General features: G+C 46.1%; 1 protein-coding gene across 1 annotated transcript; it reads left to right on the top strand.

The window, feature by feature from the left end:
* The first annotated feature begins 1,022 nt into the window (after nt 1–1,022).
* bhlhe41 (basic helix-loop-helix family, member e41) lies at nt 1,023–9,745 on the top strand. Its single transcript, XM_072240965.1, has 5 exons — nt 1,023–1,285; nt 1,377–1,440; nt 1,652–1,759; nt 2,105–2,216; nt 6,904–9,745. Exons 1-5 carry the CDS (start codon nt 1,206–1,208, stop codon nt 7,716–7,718), a joined length of 1,179 nt encoding a protein of 392 aa, XP_072097066.1. The 5' UTR covers nt 1,023–1,205; the 3' UTR covers nt 7,719–9,745.
* Nucleotides 9,746–23,163: the final 13,418 nt, after the last annotated feature.

Below are 23,163 nucleotides of genomic sequence, written 5' to 3'. Positions count from 1 at the left end.
TGTTTTTGGAAACTGTACATTAGCCGGTGTCTGCATCAAGATTAAGAAATAGAATCTTTGTTGGTGCATCCTTTAAAAACTGCGTTTTAATTGTGTAAATCGGGGTAGATACGGGACGTCCCCTGAAGCACATTCTGGAATACCACCGCCAACACGGTGTGTTGGTGATTTTGCAAACGTGTCAATGACAGTTCACACAGAAATACAGCAGTAACACCGCTTCACCAACAGTATAAATTGCCCGTGACACGTTCCATGTGTGCGCGCAGAGGCAGACACTCGTCTGGGGATGTTTAATTGCCTTGAAAACGCATGCGGCGAACAGATTTAAAAAAAATAGGAGACTAGAGGACTGGTAAATTGACCTTCCATCACGTTGACAGACGTGAGTCCTGCTAGTGAGAAATGATCGAACAGCAGAGAACCGGGAACTTGGCTATTGCCCTTTTCAGCCGTGCAGAAACTGCTGGAGCCCCAAGGCCGCTCATCTCTCACCTATGCCAACCCCGTGTTACGTCAGCAATGTTAATTTATCCAAATTTATGTTTTTTAAAAAATATACTGTATGTGCGATGGAGAAGCACACACCAAACTCCAGTATGCAGTATACCTGTGAACGCAGCTATAATTTCCAGTGCGCAAAATTAGGGAAGTCCAATGGACCTGGCGAGCAATGAACTTTCTGACTTGCCAGGGTGCCAGCTCCTCCCCAAGCTGTTGGTAAAGATCAGTAACTCGGCCGGGGAAGGGCAGCGCTGCGCTGAGATACTGAAGGACTCGCTACAGCAGGGCATTTGGGGCCGAACTACACAATCCTTCACTTGGTGCTGTACATTGTGTCGAGGGAGGGGTTGACACAACGAAGGTGCTGTCTGTGCCCCTGCCTCCTCCCCTTCTCCCAATCCTCTGAACGTGGGCAGCTTTCCCGGTCGGTGTTGGGCGCCACACGTGTGTTGGGAAGTGCTCGGGGTTTTCTCGGTGCGCCTGCGCTTCGTTTGCGACATAAACTGCGTGCACGTCTGTCCGGGCAATGCAGACTAGGAAACAGCGCGGCTGACACGGAGAGAGGGGGAGTCCAGTCAACGGGACCCGAACTCAAAGCTGTGTATTCCGGATACTGTACACGCCGCTGCATTAGGGAATATATATCACGGCGAGGGTCTTATTCTAACTGCACTTTGCAATCTCCGCCCCCGGGGCACAGAATGCAGGACAGTATACCTCGCTTACCACTGTCCACTTGCTTAACAGAACGGAAGTTATTAGAAAATGCAGACTTTATTGAGTGAGTTTTTTTGTGTGCATTAAATTTACCCCCCCCGTATACATTAACCCTTTATGGTCCTGTCTCAACTTTACTATTTTACACTTGACAGTGTTGAATACCATTCGATGCTCAGGTGCAAGTCAAAACGGGGGATGAAGCGAGAAGAGAGCAAGGTAAGGCAAGCAGTTTTCACTAAGTGTTGAGACAAATGTTTGGTGGTTGCTGTTATTCCGAGTTTTTAGTAATACTGCACGTTGGAGTGTATGTTACATCGCCTGTTACAGCTCGGCACACCTTTGAATGCGGTGCACTATAACATCTGCAATCCTTCTGCCGCCTTTGTAATCGTCATCTCTGCTGTTTCCCGACTTCACGAATTTTTAGGAAACCTACAAATTACCGCATAGACTGATTGAAAAGAAAAGGCGTGATAGGATTAACGAATGCATTTCGCAGCTTAAGGATCTCCTTCCTGAACATCTGAAACTGACGGTAAGCTACCTGCTCTCTTGGGAACGAAGTATTTCGTTCTGGAAAAGTGGTGTCCAATTAACATCGGTGCTGACTGATCCCCCCCCCCCCCCCCGCTTATTTATAGAATTCAAGGCTTGACCTGTACCAGTGAAACACAATTAAAATCACGTGCGCTGTTAGTAAGTCTTTGGGCTGCACTGAAACACGTTTTAAATTGTTTTAATGACCACCCGTTAAGACAAGCGGTTCCTCTTAATTTAGTGTTACATTTTTGAACTATGTTGGGGCTTTGATTGTATTTGCATTTGACGGAGTGATTTAAAATTAAAATGCATTCCTTTCTGTCCTGGCTCCCAACTCAAGACACTCGGTCACCTGGAGAAGGCTGTAGTTTTAGAGTTAACGCTGAAACACTTGAAGGCTTTAACTACTTTGACAGAACAGCAACACCACAGGATAATTGCTTTGCAGAATGGTAAGCTTTATTTAAATCTTTCATGAGGGGGGAGCTGAGCAATGTTGGCCACTCTGTGTGTCTTTGAGGTGGTGGTGGTGAGCTCGCTGCCTCCTTTGAGTTGCAGCTCACCTGGAGAAACCGCTCCCACAGCACTGTAGGGATCCAAGTCATTGTCGTGTGTGCATGGTAACGTGATATTTAAGCATTTATGAAGCACCTTTCGCAATTCTAAGCCATTTTTTTGGTGCTCAGTAGCAACTGAGTTTTTTTTAAATTCCAGATTTGAGTTGTAGGTGTGGGACAAGCCAGCAGATAGGTGGCCAAGAAGTTTCAGCAAATAGTAATGTGGCAATGTGCAGTAATGTGAATCTGTGGAATTCATGCCTCAGGCCAACTCACTAGGCATATTAAAGTGGAGATCGATAAGTTCATTAGTAAGGGTTACAAGGAGAAGGCAGGCGAATAGGTTTGAGAAGGATAATAAGTTAGCCATGGTGGAATGCCAGAGCAGATTCAATGGGCTAAATGACCCAATTCTGCTCCTGTGTCTTGAGGGGGTTCCCAACAATTTTTATGCTATGGACCCCTGCCATTATCTGAGTGGTTCATGGCCCCAGGATGTGAACCCTGGTCTAAATCAATGCTTTTCTTAAGTTTCGGCATAATTGTTGCCCTGCGAGGAAGAACTCACCCATTCTTCTATTCAGACATAGGTTAATCAATAACAGCCCACGTGGATTTGTTGAGGAAGTGCGCTGTTGTGGGACACTTGAATTTTAACGAGGGCTTTGACATGGTCTCACATTTCTGTAAAACCCCCGGAATGCAGAGGAGTGTGACACATTGGATTATCATTAGCCTGGTGTTAGAAGGTGGAAAATTGTTTGTTAAAATGTCTGTGACAGAAAGGCTGTTTGAGAGCATAAGATGTAGGAAATAGGCTATTCAGCCCATCAAGTCTGCTCTATCGTTCCATTATGTCTAATTTATTATTACTTCTTCCAACCCTGTTCTCTTGCCTGCTCCCTGTAACCTTTGCCCTTATTAATCTAGAACCTATCAACCTCCACGTTATGTATACCCAATGATTTGGCCACTAGAGCCATCTGTGGCAATTAATTCCACAAAGTCACTGGCCTCTGGCTAAAGAAATTCCTCTTCACTGCTTTTCAAAAAAGACATCCTTCTGTCCTGAGCCTGTTCCCTCTGGTCTTAGATTCCACCCGCTGTTGGAAACATCTTCTCTGTCCAGGAAACAATCTCTGCATGTTGCTTGCAGTGCTGTTCTACAGGCAGTGCTATTGGATTCTCTCTTGTGTGATTATAATCTGTATAACCCCTTAGAACAAAGATGAGGAGGAACTTCTTTAGCTGGGGGCTGGTGAGTCTGTGGAATTCACTGCCGCAGATGGCTGTGGAGGCCAAACTGTTGGGTATATTTAAAGTGGAGTTCACTAGGTCCTTGATTAGCAAGGGTGTCATAGGCTACGGCGAGAAGGCAGGAGAATGTAGTTGAGAGCGATGTTAAATCCACTGTGATAAAATAGTGGAGCAGATCTGATGGGCTGAATAGTCTAATTCTGCTTCTATGTCTGGTGGACTTAAAAGTCAATATGACTTGCACTTAATTACCGGGTCATGCTTCAGTCTGCCGATTGCACAAAATTGGCAGGATGGCTAATAGTGAGGAAGGAAGCTGTTAACTGAAGGAAGATATAAATTAATTAGTTAATTGGCAAATGGAATTCACTCTGGAGAGGAGTAAGAATTCATCTGGGGAAAGCGGAGCAGGTCTGGAATACATATGGGGTTCTAGTGGAAGAGCTGTGTGGATGTGTGCTCACAGTTCCCTCAAGGCAGTAGGACAGGTGATGGGGTGATAGGGGCTCCTTTCTGTTTTTATTTAAAAAAAAACACCCAGGATGCAGAGGAGAATAACACATTGGATTATCGCTGACCTGGTGTGGAATGTCTCCCTTCACTAGTCAGGCCTTGAATCAGTGCAGTTATGCAAGAACCTTCTAAACCAGCAGCTGGCCTGCAGCTCCGTGTTTGCCTGTGGTTTCGGTCACCGCATTACAGGAAGGATCTGAAGCAGAGAGGATAGGGGGGGGAATTTCCAAGGAAGTTGGCAGTAAAGAACGATCTAACTATGAGGGAAAAATTGAAAAGGTAGAGGTTGCTGACTCTGGAACAGAGGCAGCTGATGAAATATTTTAATTGAGATGGTCATAGAGTGCTGCAGCATGAAAACAGGCCCTTCTGCCCATCTAGTCTGTGCTGAACTATTATTCCTTTTAGTCCCCATCAACCTGTACCTGAACCACAGGCCTCCATTCCACTCCCATTCATGAACTTAGCGAAACTTCTCTTAAATGCTGAAATCAAACCCACACTTCCTCCGGCAGCTCATTCCACACTCCTACTAAGGTGCCTAAAATTGTACAGGGCCTGGACTGACATTACCCTCTCTGGCGGGGGCAGTATCATGGGGCAAGGACAAGGATTAATTTAAGAACCTGCTTTCTGAGGGGGAAGGACAGGTTTTAAAAAAAAAAAAGGTTTTTAAAGTGTTATGGTGTGCACCTGAGTCTGTGGTATGTAATTATAAAGCTGCAGAGCAAGAGTTGGTTCCAAGTCAGGTGGATTATCTTGGGCATAAAATAACATAAGTTGCACATGCGTGGCTAAATAAACATCTAAGACATTAGAAAGTGGGGTTATGCAGGCAAGCTTGTGTTTACTGTCTGATCTGGCCCTTTGAGTGAAAGAGCTATTAAAGCAGCTTGCGTGGGCTTGGCTTCTGCAAGGGTGGATTGCTGCACAGAGATCAAGGTGCACTTTGATTGGGTGCATTTGTTTTGGAAGATAGAATTCTACAAGAGGACTGGAATATAAAAGCAAGGTTATAAAGTCTCAACAATACAAGTCATTAGTCAGGCTGCACTTGGAGTATTGTCGGCAGCTTTGGTCTCCTTATGTCAGAAATGGTGTACTGGCCTTGAGATTCACAAGAATGATCCTAGGCATGAAAGGGTTAATACATTTGACTCTGGGCCTCTGCTCGCTCGGGTTCAGAAGAATGAGGGAGGGGGATCTCATAGAAATCCTTTCAACGTTGAACAGCCGAGATGGAGGCCTCTCTACCAAGGGATTTCTTTAGCCAAGGGGTGGTGAATCTGTGGAACTCATTGCCATAGACTGCAATGGAGGCCATGTCATTGGGTGTATTTAAAGCAGGAAGCTGATTATTTAATTAGTAAGGGTGTTAAAGGTTATGGGGAGAAGGTAGGAGAATGGGGTAATTCGGCTGTTTATGGTCCATACACCTACCATCCTGTTTTTTTTTGGGGGGGGGGGAACCCTTCCTTTAACATCCCTGCTCCATAATTTTCCGCAATCACTTTAAAATTACACCTCCTCGTCTTGACCATTTCAGTCCTAGGAAGCAGTCTCAGTCTATCCACTCGATCTTTGACTCTGTTAAGTCACCTCTCATCTTCCTTTGCTCCTGCAAGAAAAGCTCCAGCTTGCTCAACCTACCATTATATGACAGGCTCGCTAATCCAAACAGCATCCCGGTAAACCTCCTCTCCAACCTCTCTAAAGCTTTGTTTTTAGATTATGAGAACACTCAGTCCTCTTTTATTGTCATTTAGAAATGCACACATGCATTAAGAAATGATACAATGTTTCTCCAGAGTGATATCACAGAAAACAGGACAAACCAAAGACTGACACTGACAGAACCACATAATTATAACATATAGTTACAACAGTGCAAAGCAATACCATAATTTGATGAAGAACAAACCATGGGCACGGTAAATAAAGTCTGAAATTCCCCGAGTCGATCAACTCCCGAGTCCCCGATAGCAGGCGGCAAAAGGGAGAAACTCCCTGCCATAAATCTCCAGGCACCGTCAACTTGCCGATGCCTTGGAAGCAGCCGACCAGAGCGGACACTGAGTCCATCCATGTGAAAACTTCGAGCTTTCCAATACAGCCTCCCGAGCGCCATCCTCTGCCGAGCGCCTTCGACCTCACTCCGGCCGCTGAAACACGCAAAGCCGAGGATTTCGGGGCCTTCTGCTCCGGAGATTCCAGTTACCACACAGTGGCAGCGGCAGCAAAGCGGGCATTTCAGAAGTTTTCCAGATGTTCCTCCGTACTCTCACGTCCGTCTTCATCAAATCAGAGTTGTGCACGGTCCCCTACTTGACAGCAGACATCACCACCGAAGTGGCCGCGCGCACTGCCGTCGCGGCGCCATCTTCTCTTCCTCCACGTAGCTTCCACATAGTTCTGGTGATGCGGCAACCAGAACCGAGCCAATCATTCCGAGTGTGGTCTAACCAAACTTTTATAGAGCTGCAACATTACCTCATGTTTCTTCAACTCAGTTCCCCAACCAATGGAGGCCAACATACCATACGCCGCCTTTTCCCACCCTATCAACTTGCGTGGCAGTGTTCAGGGATCTGTGAATGCTCCTCCACGCTGTTGAGAATCCTGCCATTAACCCTGTAAGCTTGTAACATTTTCGGACTCCAGTCTCTTTGTGTGCTGAAGAGCTCACTGGAATTTATTGTAAAGTTCAATCACCACCTCCTCCTATTTGTGTTGTGGACCACAAGATCTCTCTGTTCCTCCACTCAGCCAAGAGCCCCGCCATTAACACTGCTTTGTTTTTGTTGTTTTGAAGGGGACACTACGCTGAAGGTACCCAAGAGGTCGGACCTGGATGCGTTCTACTCTGGGTTCCAAACCTGTGCCCAGGAGGTTTTGCAGCACCTGTCTGGCTGTGAGGGCGGGTCGTCCCGGGATCAGCTCCTCAGCCACCTGCACCGAGCAGCCACGCAGCCCGCGCCCAGCGGAGGGGAATGGTCTGCTGGCTGTGGGGGGGCTGGTGACGGAGCGAGAGAGTGTGGGCGCGGCGGGGAGAACTGCGTGCCGGTGATTCGGAGGGCAGCGGAGCGCCACCAGCGCAGCAGTGACACGGATACTGACAGCGGCTACGGCGGCGAAGGCGAGCAGGCCGAGGGGTGGGGGGAGCAGGGGCTTGGCCCGCCAGCTGGAACTCGCCACGGCGACCTCGCTGTCCAGATTAAACCGGAGCCTGCGGACCCCCCAGCAAAGAGGGTGAAAGTGACCGGCCCTGAGTTCGGCTGTGACCTTGCTCTTTGCCCAGTGGGGACTAGCGGGATGCCCAACCTGGGCCAGCAGTCCCCGTTCTGCCTGCCTCTTTATTTCATCGCCCCCTCTGCGGCTGTTCCCTACTTGACCCTCCTGGACAAGGGCAGCTTGGAGAAGTGTTGGTATCCGGCCCCCTTCCCACTCTTCTATCCCGGCGTTCCAGCGGTGGTTCCGGAGGCACAGCTGGGCCAGTTCCTGTCTCTGGAGCCAGCTGCCACAGTGGGGTTCTGCCCGACCAGATCCCAGGCAGGACTGGCGATCGGAGTGGAGAGGGATTTGAGTAGGTCCCTGGAGCTGCTCCGGTCACCAGCCGGTACATCCTAAAGGTGGTCACATAAACCCTCTTCCTTGCCCCACGTCTTCTCTTTCTTCCTTCCCCTGCCCCCCACCCCACACACACACTCAAAATGTTGTGCTGGGCAGCATAGGCCCTGTCCTCTGAATTGTCTGTGGAGCTGAAGAGAAGTCTTGAGCTCTAAAATTACTCACCCTGAAACAAGAGTTTTGAAACTAAATTGATCTTCTGATTTCCAAATGTCTTCCAGTGATCCATCTTCTAAAAGCTTGGAACTTCTCAGGACAGGAATTGGTGTATTTAGAATGCTACAGCACAGGCCAGGTCTTTTGGCCCACAATATTGTGCTGACTCTTTAATCTACGTCCAAGTCAATCTAACCCGCCCTTCCTTCCTACACAGCTGTCCGTTTTCTATCATCCATGTGCCTATCTAAGAGTTTCTCAAATGCCCTAATGTAGCTGCCTCTACCACCAAACCTGGCAGCATGTTTTACGCACCTACCACTCTGTCAAATAAAAAACTTTATCTCTTGACATTTCCCCCGATATTTTCTTCAATCTCCTTAAAATAATGCCTTCAGGCATTAGTCATTTCCACACCTGGGGTAAAAAGTCAATGGCTGTCCACTCAGTCTATGCCTCTTATCATGTATACCTCTATCAAATTTCCTTTCATCTTCCATTGCTCCAAAGAGAAAAGCCCTACCTCACCTGCCATTTTCTCATAAGACACGCTTTCCAATCCTGGTAATTCTTCTCCGTACCCTCTCAGAAGCTTCCACGTCCTTCCTGTAATGAGGTGACCAGAGCTGAATGCGATATTCCATGAGTGGTCTAACCAGGGTTTTGTAGAGCAGGAACATTCTCTCTCAACTCTTCAACTCCCCTGACAAATGGAAGTCAACACACCATATGCCTTCTTAACCACCCTGACAACTTTGAGGGATCTATGGAAATGGATCTAAGAATCCACTATTCCTCCACACTGCGAAGAATCCTGCTGTTAACTCTGTATGCTCATAATGCTTTTGGACTCCAGACTCTGTATGCTGAAGGGCTCACTATCATTCGTTGCAGAGTTCAACCACTCCCCTCTGATATTTATGTTGATGACCAGACACAGGTTGTGGAAAAATGCCTACTTTTGTTCACCCTTTCTTCCCCTTTTTTTTTTCCTTCTGTCTGGAATTTCATGAATTAATTAACCAGAATGAGTAGTGAATGAGTGACAGCTTCAAAGAAATAATTAAAGCTGCCCTAAATAAAAGGTTTGCATTGACAGTAGATGCAAGCTGTAAATCCCCTGTCCCAGTGAGTCAAATGTGAATTTAAGAATAATAAATTATCTTTCCCTCCGAGTCACAACAGAAGAGATATCGTAGTCATAGAGCATCCAGTCTGTGCTGAGAGATTATTCTGCCTAGAGCCATTGACCTGTACACCATAGTCCTCCATACCTCTGCCATCCATGCAGTTATCCAAATTTCTCTTGAAAGTTGAAATCAAACCCACATCCACCACTTCGGTGATCCTGGAATGCTTTTGAATTACTTAGTAACTCTTGTGCTCTTGGTGCGAGTAAATTCTGGGCTTAATTCCTTTTCCTCCGTCTTCACTCCTGCCTTCCACGGCCTCATCATCCCTGAACCCTGTCCCCAAGCCCTGCCAGACAATTGTTACCCAAACTGAGGAGACGGCAGCCTCAGTGAAGCCTATTTTTAGTTGTTGCCAAGGCAGCGGGGTTGGTGATTCTGTGAAGTGTTATGTAACAGCTGAGGCTCGTTCCTTCTTGAGCGTGAGCCAGATCTTGTATTCATCCTGGTTACATTACTGCTGCTAAATGCCTGGTGTGCTGAGGTCTAAAATATAGTGGAAATGTATATATCTGAAGTGGCTCTTGTGTACTGTAAATAGTTGGGGAACAATCATGAATCTTGTCTGAAGCTATTTTTGTAGGGGAATTACACGTGATAACCACTGAATATTTTGTCTTGAACAAAACAAATTTTAAGAAGAATTGTTGAATAATGTTTGCACTTTTTGTTGATGCTTATGCAGTCTTAAATTATTAAAATAAATACTGTCAGCATTTAAAACCATTAGTTATAAGTATAGGTTTTGGATATTCATTGTAAAGAAAAATTATAGAAATCCTTTTTTAACAAGCAAACAAACATGGATACATTTAAAAATAATATCCCAGTGTAAAAGCAAAAAGTTTTCTTTTATATTGTACTTATGAAATGCAATAGAAAAACTAAAGTGGGATTACTCCATTGTTTATTGAACTACACCCAATGTGTAAACTCAGGGTTGTGTCACAATTACTGTCTCTGGGCCAATATAAACATGTGGCACTAATTGTAGCGAGACGTCCAATCAGTGAGTCAAAGCTGAACTCGCCAGGTGCGTGACTAGTGATGGCTGTACGACAGGTTGCACACTGGAGATGGTTCAAATGAAACATTTTGGAGTTAACCTGCAATGAGTTTTGAAAAATCCTAAACTGCACGAATGTCAGCTTTTTTTTCTGTATTTGTATTGGCTTGCTATGAACTTTAAAAAGAAATCCGACTTGGAGTCATGGAGCACTACAGCAGGTAAACAGGCTGAACTGTTGTTACTCTGCAGAGTCCCATTGACCTCCATGTGGGCCATAGCCCTCCATACCCTTCCCATTCATGTACTTAAACTTCTGAATGCCAGAATCAAATTTGCTTCCACTGGCAACTCTCACCACATGCTGAGTGAACTCTTTTTTTTCTATCTCTTCCCCCACCTTTACCTTAAATAGTTTTTCATCCTTGACCTATGGCCTCTAGTACTCGTCTCACCCAACCTCCATGGAAAAAGCCTGCTTGCATTTACCCTACCAACACCACTCAAATTTTGTATGCCTCTAACAAACTTTCCCTCATTTGCCTAAGCTCCAAGCGTGGAACCTATTCAACCTTTCCATATAACTCAAGTCCTCAAGTCCTGGCAACATCCTTGTAAATTTCCTTTGCCATTTCAATCTTATTGGTATCTTTCACGTGGCCAAGTGGTTAAGGCGTTCGTCTAGTCATTTGAAGATCGCTAGTTTGAGCCTCAGCTGTGGCAGTGTGTTTGTGTCCTTGAGCAAGGCACTTAATCACACATTGCTCTAGTCTGTGCGAGGAGTGGCGCCCCACACAGACTTCCAATCTGCACCTTGTAAGGCATGAAAATACCTGACGCAGGCCTGTCATGGGCTGAGTCGATGTTCCCTCCCTCCCTCCCCCTCCCCTCCTTCCTGTAGAAAGGATGCAAAAGCTTCTCATACAACCATTTGGCATTCCTTTAGGAACATTGAACTTGGCTTGAAATGGTGGGAAGCCAAGTTCCTGTTCAAGTGGTTGCCTCACTACAGGAAGGATGTGGAAGCCATAGAAAGAGTGCAGAGGAGATTTACAAGGATGTTGCCTGGATTGGGGAGCATGCCTTATGAGAATAGGTTGAGTGAACTCAGCCTTTTCTCCTTGGAACAACAGAAGATGAGAGGTGACCTAATAGAGGTATATAAGATGATGAGAGGCATTGATCGTGTGGATAGACAGAGGGTTTTTCCCAGGGCTGAAATGGCTAGCATGAGAGGGCACAGTTTTAAGGTGCTTGGAAGCGGGTACAGAGGAGATGTCGGGTAAGTTTCTAACGCAGAGAGTGGTGAGTGCGTGGAATGGGCTGCCGGTGACAGTGATGGAGGCGGAAGCGATAGGGTCTTTTGAGAGACTCCGGGATAGGTACATAGAGCTCAGAAAAATAGAGGGCTATGGGTAATTTCTAAGGTAAGGACATGTTCGACACAGCTTGTGGGCCGAAGGGCCTGTATTGTGCTGTAGGTTTTCCATGTGTCTATAACATAAGCAGAGTTAACAAAAGTAGGAGAGGGAGTCGTGATGGAGCTTGCTCTATCATTCTATATCAGCTAATCTTCCAACTTCCCACTGGATCTATTTAATCCTATCGTGCCAGAAGTTGAATGAACTCTGAACTTGGTCAACTCATCTGCTGCCCTTTTGGAAAGGGAAATTACAAGGATGAAGAGAATGTGCCTTTTACTGGGGAGCTAGGTAGAAAGCTGAAAAGCAGGATCTCCAGGGTAGCAATCTCTGGATTGATGCCATGTTCCAGTGAGGGCAGGAATAGGATGATTTGGCAAATGAAAGCATGGCTGAGGAGCTGGTGCAGGGGTAGAGTTTTCGATTTCTAGGTCACGGGGAAGGTCTGACCTGTACAAAAGGAACGTGTTACACCAGAAGCCAAGGGGACCACTATCCTTGCAGACAGGTTTGCTGGAGCTGTTGGAGAGGGGTGATTTAAACTAATTTGGCAGAGGGATGGGATTGGAGTGATAGGCCTGTTTGTTTACGAGCACATGTAGTGTGTAGTTGAGACCATCTGCAAGCGCAGTCAGATGGTGGGACAAAATTGTAATCAGTGGAATGTGATGCAGTGTAAAAGGGTGACAAATACAGGGCTGGAGGTGTTATTTGAATGCATGCCGTATATGGAATAAGGTAGGTGACCTTGTAGCACAGATTGGCAGTTGTGACATTGTGGGCATCACTGAGTTGTGGCTGAAATAAGATTATAGTTGGGATTTAACGTCCAAGGATACACATTGTGTCAACAGGGTGTGGAGTGGCTCTGTTTGTAAAAGCTGACATCAAATCCTTAGGAAGAGGTGACGTAGGAACAGAATAAGTAGGATTCTTGTGGGTAGAGTTAGATACGACAAAGGTAGAAACTCCGTGAATGTTATACAGGCCTGTGAACAGTAGTCAGGATGTGAGCTGCAAATTGCAGCAGGAGATGGAAAAGGCAAATCGGAAGGGAAACGTTACGGTGGTCATGGGGAATTCTGGTATGCAAATTGGGTAAATCAGGTTGGTGCTGAATCCCAGGAGAGAATTTGTAGAATGCTTATGAGATGGTTTTTTACAGCAGCTTGTGGTTGGTCCCACTAGGGGTTTAGCTATTCTGGATTGGGTATTGTGTAATGAACCAGATTTGATTAGGGAGTTACTCTCGCCCCCACTTTTATTCTTTATTTATATATCTTAATACAGATAATTATTAGTGGTGAATCTGGAATTTGTTGCCTCAGGCAGCTGTGGAGGCCAGGACAGTGGGAGTATTTAAGGCAGAGGTTGCTGGGATCTTGAGACGGGGAGTGAAGGGTAATGAGGAGAAGGCAGAATGGGGTTGAGTGGGGACTGTATCAGCCATGATGAAATGGTGGAACAGACTCGATGGGCTGAATGGCCTAATTCCACTACCATGTTTGATGATTTTAAGGAGCTAGATTTTACGAGTCCTACTTTAGGTCCTTGTGCTGTGAATGAGAGGATATACAGCCCATCTAATCTATGCTGACCTGTTAAATTTCAAAACTTGTAATTGGTTTGACAGGGAATTCAGGCAAAGTTTCCTGTCTGGGTTTGCCTCAGAAGTGTAAACATGAGTTGAATCCAAAAGACAAATTCCAGGGCTAATCGAAAATCAAGCTGTGCCCATAATTACCATGACTGGCTGTTAATTGGATTTCTGCACACAAATTCCAATCAATTAGATGGTTGGATGTTGCAACACTAGTCAGAAATGCTTGGAACATGGATCAACACTTGGAAGCATAATGTTACTGCAGACATGGAATGTAGTGGGACAGAGCTGGCAGTTCCCACTTATCAGATGTCACTTCATCCAAATATATTTACCTTGGCTGGCCCTCTAAACTATTGAAATCAGAACCCGTCACTTTGTGCTCCTTCCCCCTCAATCCCACCCCCCACTGACCACCAGCTCCATTTTATTCTCGATTCTGCCCTCTTTCTTTCCAGTCCTGACGAAGGGCGTCGGCCACAATGTCAACTGCTCATCTCCCTTCATAAATGCTGCCTGGCCTGCTGAATTCAAGTGGCATTTTGTGTGTGTTCCTACAGCTTTCTATCATCTACAGTCTAGTTAGCCTCTGTGTAACCCCTTTCCATCACTACTTTTCAAAGAAAAAGATTAGCTTTATTTGTCACGTGTACGTGACAACACACGGTGAGATGCATTGTTTGTGTCAGACCCACGAGGTCAGGGGGATACTGTACAAGCTCATTACAGACAGCAGCAGGAATCAAACCCTAATCTTACACCTGGCACTGTGAAAGTGAGCATCACGTTAACGGTTATGATACAGTACCACCTGACCTTTCACCCTTTAGGTTCACAGCTACGGTTTCTCCACGGACGCTTCCACTCCCTGCCTGCTTTCATTTCCTAAGATAAGGTTGAGAACTGCCCCGGCTCGAGTGCGACTCCATAGATATTGTCTCCAAAAACTTCCGGAACATAGAAAACCTACAGCACAATACAGGCCCTTCGGCCCACAAAGCTGTGCCGAGCATGTCCTTACCTTAGAACTACCTATGATTACCCATAGCCCTCTATTTTTCTAAGCTCCACGTATCCATCCAGGAGTCTCTTAAAAGACCCTATCGTTTCTGCCTCCACCACCGTCACCGGCCACACGCTCACCATTCTCTGTGTAAAAACAGCGAAGAAGGAGAAAAAGAAGGAGGAGGGGAAGAAGAAGGAGGAGGAGAAGAAGGAGAAGAAGAAACCCTTGACTTCTCCTCTGTACCTGCTTCCAAGCACCTTAAAACTGTGCTCTCTCGTGCTAGCCAGTTCAGCCCTGGGAAAAAGCCTCTGACTATCCACACGATCAAAGCCTCTCATCATCTTGTACACCTCTATCAGGTCACCTCTCATCCTCTGTCACTCCAAGGAGAAAAGGCCGAGTTCACTCAACCTATTTTCATAAGGCATGCTCCCCAATCCAGGCAACATCCTTGTAAATCTCCTCTGCACTCTTTCTATGGTTTCCACGTCCTTCCTGTAGTGAGGTGACCAGAACTGAGCGCAGTACTCCAAGTGGGGTCTGACCAGGGTCCTATATAGCTGCAACATTACCTCTCCGCTCTTAATCTCAATCCCACGGTTGATGAAGGCTAATACTCAATATGCCTTCTTAACCACAGAGTCAACCTGTGCAGCTGCTTTGAGTGTCTTATGGACTCAGACCTCAAAATCCCTCTGATCTTCCACACTGCCAAGAGTCTTACTGTTAATGCTATATTCTGCCATCATATTTGACCTACCAAAATGAACCACTTCACACTTATCTGGGTTGAACTCCATCTGCCACTTCTCAGCCCAGTCTTGCATCCTAACAATGCCCTACTGTAACCTCTGACAGCCCTCCACACTATCCACAGCACCCCCAACCTTTGTATTATCAGCAAATTTACTAACAAATCCCTCCACTTCTTCATCCAGGTCATTTATAAAAATCACGAAGAGAAAGGGTCCTAGAACAGATCCCTGAGGCACTCCACTGGTCACTGATCTCTATGCAGAATATGACCCATCTACAACCACTCTTTGCCTTCTGTGAGCAAGCCAGTTCTGGATCCACAAAGCAATGTCCCCTTGGATCCCATACCTCCTTACTTTCTCAATAAGCCTTGCATGGGGTACCTTATCAAATGCCTTGCTGAAATCCATATACACTACATCTACTGCTCTTCCTTCATCAATGTGTTTAGTCACATCCTCAAAAAATTCAATCAGGCTCGTAAGGCATGACCTGCCTCTGACAAAGCTATGCTGACTACTCCTAATCATATTATGCCTCTCCAAATGTTCATAAATCCTGCCTCTCAGGATTTCTCAGACACATTTAACAGATTTCATGCCATCTATGTGTCTTGCAGTAAAGCAATACTAGTCAATACTGAGAGAGCCAAGATGCCTCAAGAGAGTGGCATCCATCAATAAGGATGCACACCAGCCAGGACATGCCCTCTTCTCAATTCTGCCACCGGGGAGAAGGTACGGGAGCCTGAACATCAACACTCAGTGATTTAGGAACAGCTTCTTCCCCTCTGCCATCACATTTCTGAATGGTTCATGAAGACTACCTTGTTATTTTTTTTTGCACTGAATTTCACAACATATATGACAGTGGAAATAAACGATTCTGATTCCCCCACGACTGTAACCCAATTGCTCTTATATCTGTCTGTAATTTGCATATATCTTGATATCTTCAGGGTATCACCTATGTCATATTGATAGTCTCTAATTCCCACTGACTGTTGGGAGGCCTATGATATCAAGGTGATCACCGCACCTATACAGCCTCCCTACAGGATACTGTGTCCTCTTTAACTGTTCTCTCTAATCAGTCATGGAGCACATTCCACCCACGCCCCAGTTCTGCATCCTTTCTCTTCTGTGGCCCCTGGAGCTTCTCTGCGTGGAAGCCAGTGACCAGTGGTGTACCATTGTTGTTGTCTTCCACATCAACCATCTGGAAGATAATATGGTTAATCAGGTCAGCACATCTGTGGATGACACCAGGACTGGGGGCACAGTGAAGGCTATCAAAGCTTGCAGTCAGATCTGCATGAGCTGGAAAATGCCAGATGGAATTTCAGTCTTAGGCATGTACAGTATATATATTTGGGGTGCCTAAGACTTTTGCAAAGTACTGTAGTAATTTTAGGTATTGCTGCCGCACAAACAAGTACATTTCATGATATATGTAGTGATGATAAACATGATTCCAATATGGGTCTATTGTGGACTGAGAGTAGGAAGGGGTCTGAATCATGTTGGGAAAAGGGGAAGGGAGAGGGGAGGGAGCACCAGAGAGATATTCTGTAATGAACAATAAACCAATTGTTTGGTATCAAATGACCCTGCCAGGTGTCTCAGGGCTGGGTGTGTCTGCACTCGTATCATCCCCCGCCTGGCACTCTTTCTCTATTGCATATCCCACACCCTCTCACAGGGCTCCACCCTTGCATTTCCCAACAACATTTACTCCCACCATATAGAGGACATTTGCACAGTACTGTACGCGTGATGAATAAATTAATCTGTATCTGACTGTCCTTTACATCCATCAATGCTTCCTCCAGCATTCTCTGTGTCCAAGTTCGTCCTATTTGCTTGCATTTAGAATCATAGTCATTGAACACTAGAGCACAGAAACAGACCCTTTGGGCCATCTAGTTGCTTCTAGGGAGGGAGGGAATGTCGACTCAGACCTTGAGAGGCCTGCGTGGGGCATTTTCATGCCTTACAAGGTGCAGATTGGAAGTCTGTGTGGGGCGCCACTCCTCGCACAGACACTAGAGCAATGTGTGGTTAAGTGCCTTGCTCAAGGACACAAACACGTCTTTGAAGGTCGCTAGTTCGCTGAGGCTCGAACTAGCGACCTTCAGATCACTAGAGGAATGCCTTAACCACTTGGCCATGTGCCCAACCCTTCTACCTGCACCCCAATCATATCTCTCCAGACCCCTCCCATCCAAGCTTCTCTGAAAGGTTACACTGATATATTGAGATTTATTTTCTTGCAGGCATTTAGAGGAAAATAACGAAGTGCAATAGAATGTATGAAAAACTATGCATAAATAAAGTAACACATGAGTTGTGGAGTCTTTGAAAGTGAGTCTGTAGGTTGTGGAATCAGTTTAGAGTTGAGATGAGTGAAGTGATCCATTTCAGACTGTGTCCTTTGTTTTGGAATCTTCCTGCTGTAGTTACTGACTATCCATTGCAATTTGTCACTGCTTAACCTTCTGAGCTCGTAAGGGGCACAGTCTCAGCATTTCCTAACTAAACACAGTGGCGCAGTTGGTGAGGCACTGTCTCACAGCTCCAGTAAGCTGAGTTCGATCCTGACCTCTGGTGCTGCCTGTCTGGGGTTTGCATGTTCTCTCTGTGAGCGCGTGGGTTTCATAGAGCACTACACCATAAAAACAGGCCTTTCCTCACACCTCCCAAAGTTGTGCAGGTTGGTAGGTCAAATTATTCCTAGTGTGCAGATGAGTGATAGAATCGACCTGGAGAGTAAAAAAAAGAGGGATTAATATTAGATTAACCTAGAATTGGAGGTTGGTGGACAGCACAGTCTCGAAGGGCTGAAGGGCCTGTTTTCATGCTGTTATTTCTCTTTGTGTGGACTCTCTTTATAAAGTCAAGGATTCTATGTACACTTTAACAAAATCCACAGCAGGTCCTGCCACTTATCCTAGTAATAGAAAGATCAAGGGAAGAAACTGTTGCATGCACCAGAGTCGTAGGAAGAATTATTGGACAGACTTTAAACTAACAGTCGGATTGATGAAATTTACTCTGTTGCTGACGTATTCAACATTGCGAGAACGTGAGCTCTCACTGCCATCTACTGCCAGAGTTGGGTATGTCAAGCTGACACTGTGGGACTGTGAGTACAGGGGACCAGACAGGATGTCATCAAGCTGACTGAGGGGGTGAGGGTATTCTATAGATTATTCCATTTTATATTCAATGTGCACGAAACAGAAAAACAGCACCAGTGACCCACACTCAGTCCTGACCTTGGGTGCTGACCTTTAGTTTACATGTTGCAAGTTCAAGTTTATTTTCATCTGTCTGTACATACAACCAAATGAAACAACGTTCCTCCAGAACACGGTGCACCCACAATACATATATCACGCACAACACATAAAGCAAAATATTGTTGCAAATAAGTAAACAAAATACATATATGGAATTCAAAGTACACGTTGCGTGCAGCACAGGTAAACAGTAAACAGCTTGCTGTCCTGTTGAGAACTCGGTGATGAAAAGGTATTCATTAGTCTCACAGCCTGAGGGAAGAAGCTGTTACCCAGTCTGACAGTCCTAGTCCTGATGCTCCTGTACCTCCCTCTTTACGATAATGGGTCAAAGGGATTGTGGAGTGGGTGGGAGGGACCCTCAGTGATGCCTCGGGCTCTTCTCCTACAACAGTACTGGAAAATGTCACAAATAAGGAGGAGGGGGACCCCAGTGATCCTCTCGGCAGATCTTACTACCTTCTGAGGGCCGTGCAGTGCGATGCGCAGCAGCTCCCCTACCACACAATGGGGCAGCCAGGCAGGACACTCACGATAGTTCTCCCGCAGGTCGAGCGAGCTCGGACTTTTCCTTCTGCAGCGAAAGAGGCTGAGAGGGGACTTGATAGAGATGTACAAGATGACAAGAAGCATAGCTCAAGTGGACAGCCAGGGACTTCTCCCAGTGTGGAAATGGCTAATATGAGGGGGCATAAGGTGATGGAAAGGAAGGATAGGAGGGATGTCGGAGTGCTGGGTGTGTGGGATGCTCTGCCAGGGGTGTTGCTAGAGGCATTCAAGAGAATTTTAGGCACATGGTGAAAGAAACATGGACTCCTATGTGGGTTAGATTGACCTTGGAGTAGGTTGAAAGTTGACGCAACATCGTGAACTGAAGGGCCTGTCCTGTGACATAATGTTCTAAATTCTATGTTCTCCCTGTGACCACATCCGAAAGACATGTAGGTTGCTACATTAATCGGCTGCTGTAAATTCCGAAGTTCCAAACCTGCTGAAAGACGGAATTTCTTCTCATTTCGTAAGAGTATAAAATTATGTACAGATCCTTCAGCCTACCATGTTGTGCCGACGTTTCAATCTACTCCAAGATTAATCTAACAAATCCACCCCCACCCCCCACCCCCCCACAAAGGCGTCCATTTGTCCTTCATCCATGTGCATAAGAGACTCATAAATTTCCCTGATGTATCTGCCTCTACCACCACCCCGGCAACGTGTTACCACTCTACGTGTAAAAAGATGTACCTCTGACATCCTCCTATACCTTCCTTCAAACACCTTTAGATTATGCTCCCTCTTATTAGCCCCTTCCACCATGTCTCCGGTTATCAGGGAAGAATGACTATGCTTTATGTAGTACCTCTAATTGCAGGTGAGTGCCAGAGCCTGGGGGAAGTTGAGGAGAATGTGGGATCTTGAGGTCCAAGTCCATAGCTGGCTGAAAGTGGCTGCACAGGTTGATAGGATGGTATTTGGTTTACAAACAGAGACAGTGTGTAGTGAGACTGCTGGCAAGGCGAGGCTGATGATCAGGCAAATCGCAGTTAATGGGATGAGTTTTAATGTAAAAGGGAGACAAAATCAAAAAATGGTGATGAATACAGGACTGATGGTGTTGTCAGTACCTCCAGTTGAACTCTGTCTTTTTGTACGCTTTCCCCCTAGCCGTGTCTGTGGGTTTTGTATTGCCATGTGCTCCTGTCCCCGCTCCTGCTCTGCTCTGGCCCCTGTATTACTGAACACTCTGTCTCTCACCTGTTTCTCATTATTACCTGTATTGCTGCCACCTGTGTCCCATTGTGCTCCACCTATCATCTGCCTCTCTGTCTATTGCTCAGTGTATTCCAGTCCTGTGTTTTCACCTGACTGTGCCAGTGAGCCTTTCCAGCATTTGTATCTGTCTGAATATCGACTCTACCTGTTTCCTGATTCTGGTTTTTGGATTTCTCTGGACGTTTTGATCTCTGCCTGAACTTTGATGCTGACCTTGTTTGCACCTCGGGATTTGTTACTCAATTAATATCACTGTGCACACGGTACTGGGTCTGCGATTGGATCCCTGCTGATATTTGAATGCATGCAGTATATGGAAAAGGTAGAGTTACAAAATATAAGTGGACTAAGATGTTAACTGTCCTGTGCTATCACCAGTGGGATCATCAGTTGATCTGCCACCTGTCTTCAGGAGTTTCGGCCCGCTTATGATCAAGACTCCCTCGAGGTGGTGGGCCAGCAGTGCTAAAGCACCACCTCCCACTGGTGAGCTTAAAAACTTGGCATCTATCAGAACATATATCAGAGTTGTTGGTCACTTCCATCCAACAGATAGTCTACTCTTCAGGTGTCTATGCAACTACTGAAGGGTTTGCAAGATATGTATACACTGTCTGACTATCTGCCCCTCTGGACATACTTGGCCCACACCCATGCTGATCCTGTCTCTGCTGCCTCAGCTACAGCCCTGCTGGTTGACTTGATCTCCCTTCTAGTGAAGCCAAGGTCATGCAGCCACTTCTGGAGAGTGAACGCAATAAACCCACGGCAGCCTACTTCGAATGGATAGCATGAGATCTTCCACCCTCTGTCTCTGCACTCTGATCTTAATTCTGCATACTTGGTTAACTTGCGCTCATGGGCTTCATCGATGTTGTCTTCCCAGGGGACTGTGAGTTCACCAATAACCACTTCTGCTGCTGTCAGACCATACGATTATATCTGGACGCAATGTTGTGAAAGCTATTTGCTCCGGGAAACTGCCTTTCCCATCCAGGTCAGCCTTGACACACCAATCATTGGCTGAAGAAAGTGGGCTTGATCGTGAGCCTGCGCTGTACACCCTTGACTTGGAGCCTTCTTTCACAAATGATATGCGATGTTCTGTGCAGCATGGGGCATGAGATAAGTTGTGCTGCAGTACTCTCTGCTCAACCGCTTCTGTTACAACTTTGAGAACGTTGTTATGTCTCCAAGTGTACATGCCGCTGGAAAGATTGACTCTGCGTGCACTCAAGATATGTTGTTCCCTTCTCGCCACAAGCAGCACACCTGTCTGTCTTATCTTCATACCAGGTGCTGAGGTTGGCAGGTGTTGGGAGCAGATCGTACGCTGCTCTGCATAAAAAAGAAATGTGGAGCGGTTCCATCTGCCACAGAACATTCCAAGATAGATGTCGTTGTTCAACACTTCCCCACCAGGTCCAAGCCCCTTGTTTGGCCAGGCCAGCTGTTTCAGCTAACCTCTTCTCCTCTTCTCCTCTTCTACCTCTCGTACTTCTTGTGTTACAAGCTCACGGCTCTCCTTACCTGTAGAAGATGACCACTACTTGTGGGTTGTCCATCCAAGTCCCTGGCAGCCTAGCTGGATAGCCCCAACCGTCTCCTTATGCTTCAATCTGGACTCTGCCTCATCAACTGCTACACAGGCTGACCACTTCCTGCCCGATCTCACATCTGGCTGGGTGTTCTTGATGACAGGGTCTTTTGAGTCTCGAAGCATCAAGAATGATCTTACCTTGGCTACCTTGACCTCCTCAACAAGGGATTACACTGGGATGGTAAGCTTTGTCTGGCTGCTGTGGATTGCAACATTGGTGAGGCTGCTCGGTACTCCAAGCCACTTCTTCACATACTTGTTGATCTTCTGTTCCATTGCCTCAACGTGGAACATTGCCACTTCATAGGCAGTTATTGGCCACATTATCCGTGGCATCAGTCTGTACTGCAAGCACCACAACTTCAACTTGCCAGGCAAGCCACACTTGTCAACAGACATCAGACCTCTGCTGATCTGTTCTCCTGTCTCTTGAATCCTCTTGGTGTCTCTCAGCTCCTCTGTGTACCATCGCCTGAGGCTCTTAACTGGTTGGTCCTGAATGGATGGAATCTCCTCTCCACAAAGGGTGAAATGAAAGTCAACCAGCTTTCCTCTCCTAAGAACAAGGCTCCTTGACTTCTTGGTCTTGAACTTCATTCTTCCCCAATCCATTAGCTCCTCGAGTCTAGGTAGTACATTTTCCACTGCCTCCGTGCTGGGACCCAAAAGGGTAAGGTCATCCATGAACGCTCATATTGGTGGTAACTCCTCTCCGCCATCAAGTGCAACACCTGGTCCCACTGATTCTGCAGCCCTCACAATAACCTCCATGGCTAACACAAAAAGGATGGGTGAAATTGCACATCCCTTTGGGATTCCAACATCCAAGCTCTGCCACCTAGTTGTAAACTGCTGAGTGGAAAACCTCATCTGGAAATCGTTGTAGTACTGCATAACAAAGTTCCTCACCTTAGCAGGAATCCATAGGAATTCCATCACAAACTCAATCAGGACATGGGGAACAGAACCATACGCATTTGCCAGATCAAGTCAAGCTTCAGCCAGATTTCTTCTCAACCTTTTTGACTCCTGGATGGTATGCCATATCATACTAGAATGTTCAAGGCATCCTGGGAAGCCTGGTATTCCTGCCTTCTGCACAGATGTATTTACTAATCTATTTTCAATCACAAATGAAGATATTCTTTCTGCCAGAATGCCAAACATAATCTTCCCCTCTACATTCAGGAGTGAAATTGGTCGGAAATGATTCAATGTAGAAGAATTCTCTTCCTTTGGGATGTCTATTCCTCCAGCCTCACTCCATGGCAAAGGGAGAACACCTTGTCTCCACACCACCATTAACAATCTCCACAAGTATTTCCTCAGCTCCTCACATTTCTTGAACACCTTATATGGCACTCCATTAGGTCCTGGCACTGAGGCTGACCTTGCCTTTCTGATGAACTGTTCGACTTCTGCCAGTTTGGGTTCTGACAGATCGAACTTCACTCCTGGCTTGGTAGGCTTCACAAGTCCTGAAATGTCAAGCAAAGGAGCCTCCTGCTGTTCGTTAGAGTAAGTGCTTGCCAGGTGATCCTCAAGTTCTTCTTGAGAGATGTTAAGCTGCCCGCTCTTACTTTGTTCAAACAGTTTCTTTGTGAACTAGTGAGGGTTCTCAAAGAATGACTTT

The sequence above is a fragment of the Mobula birostris genome, chromosome 23 (genome assembly GCF_030028105.1).
Source record: "Mobula birostris isolate sMobBir1 chromosome 23, sMobBir1.hap1, whole genome shotgun sequence".
Classification (NCBI taxonomy): Eukaryota; Metazoa; Chordata; class Chondrichthyes; order Myliobatiformes; family Myliobatidae; genus Mobula; species Mobula birostris.
The sequence above is the reverse complement of the archived record's forward strand: the minus strand, read 5'-3'. Positions and strand labels throughout refer to the sequence as shown.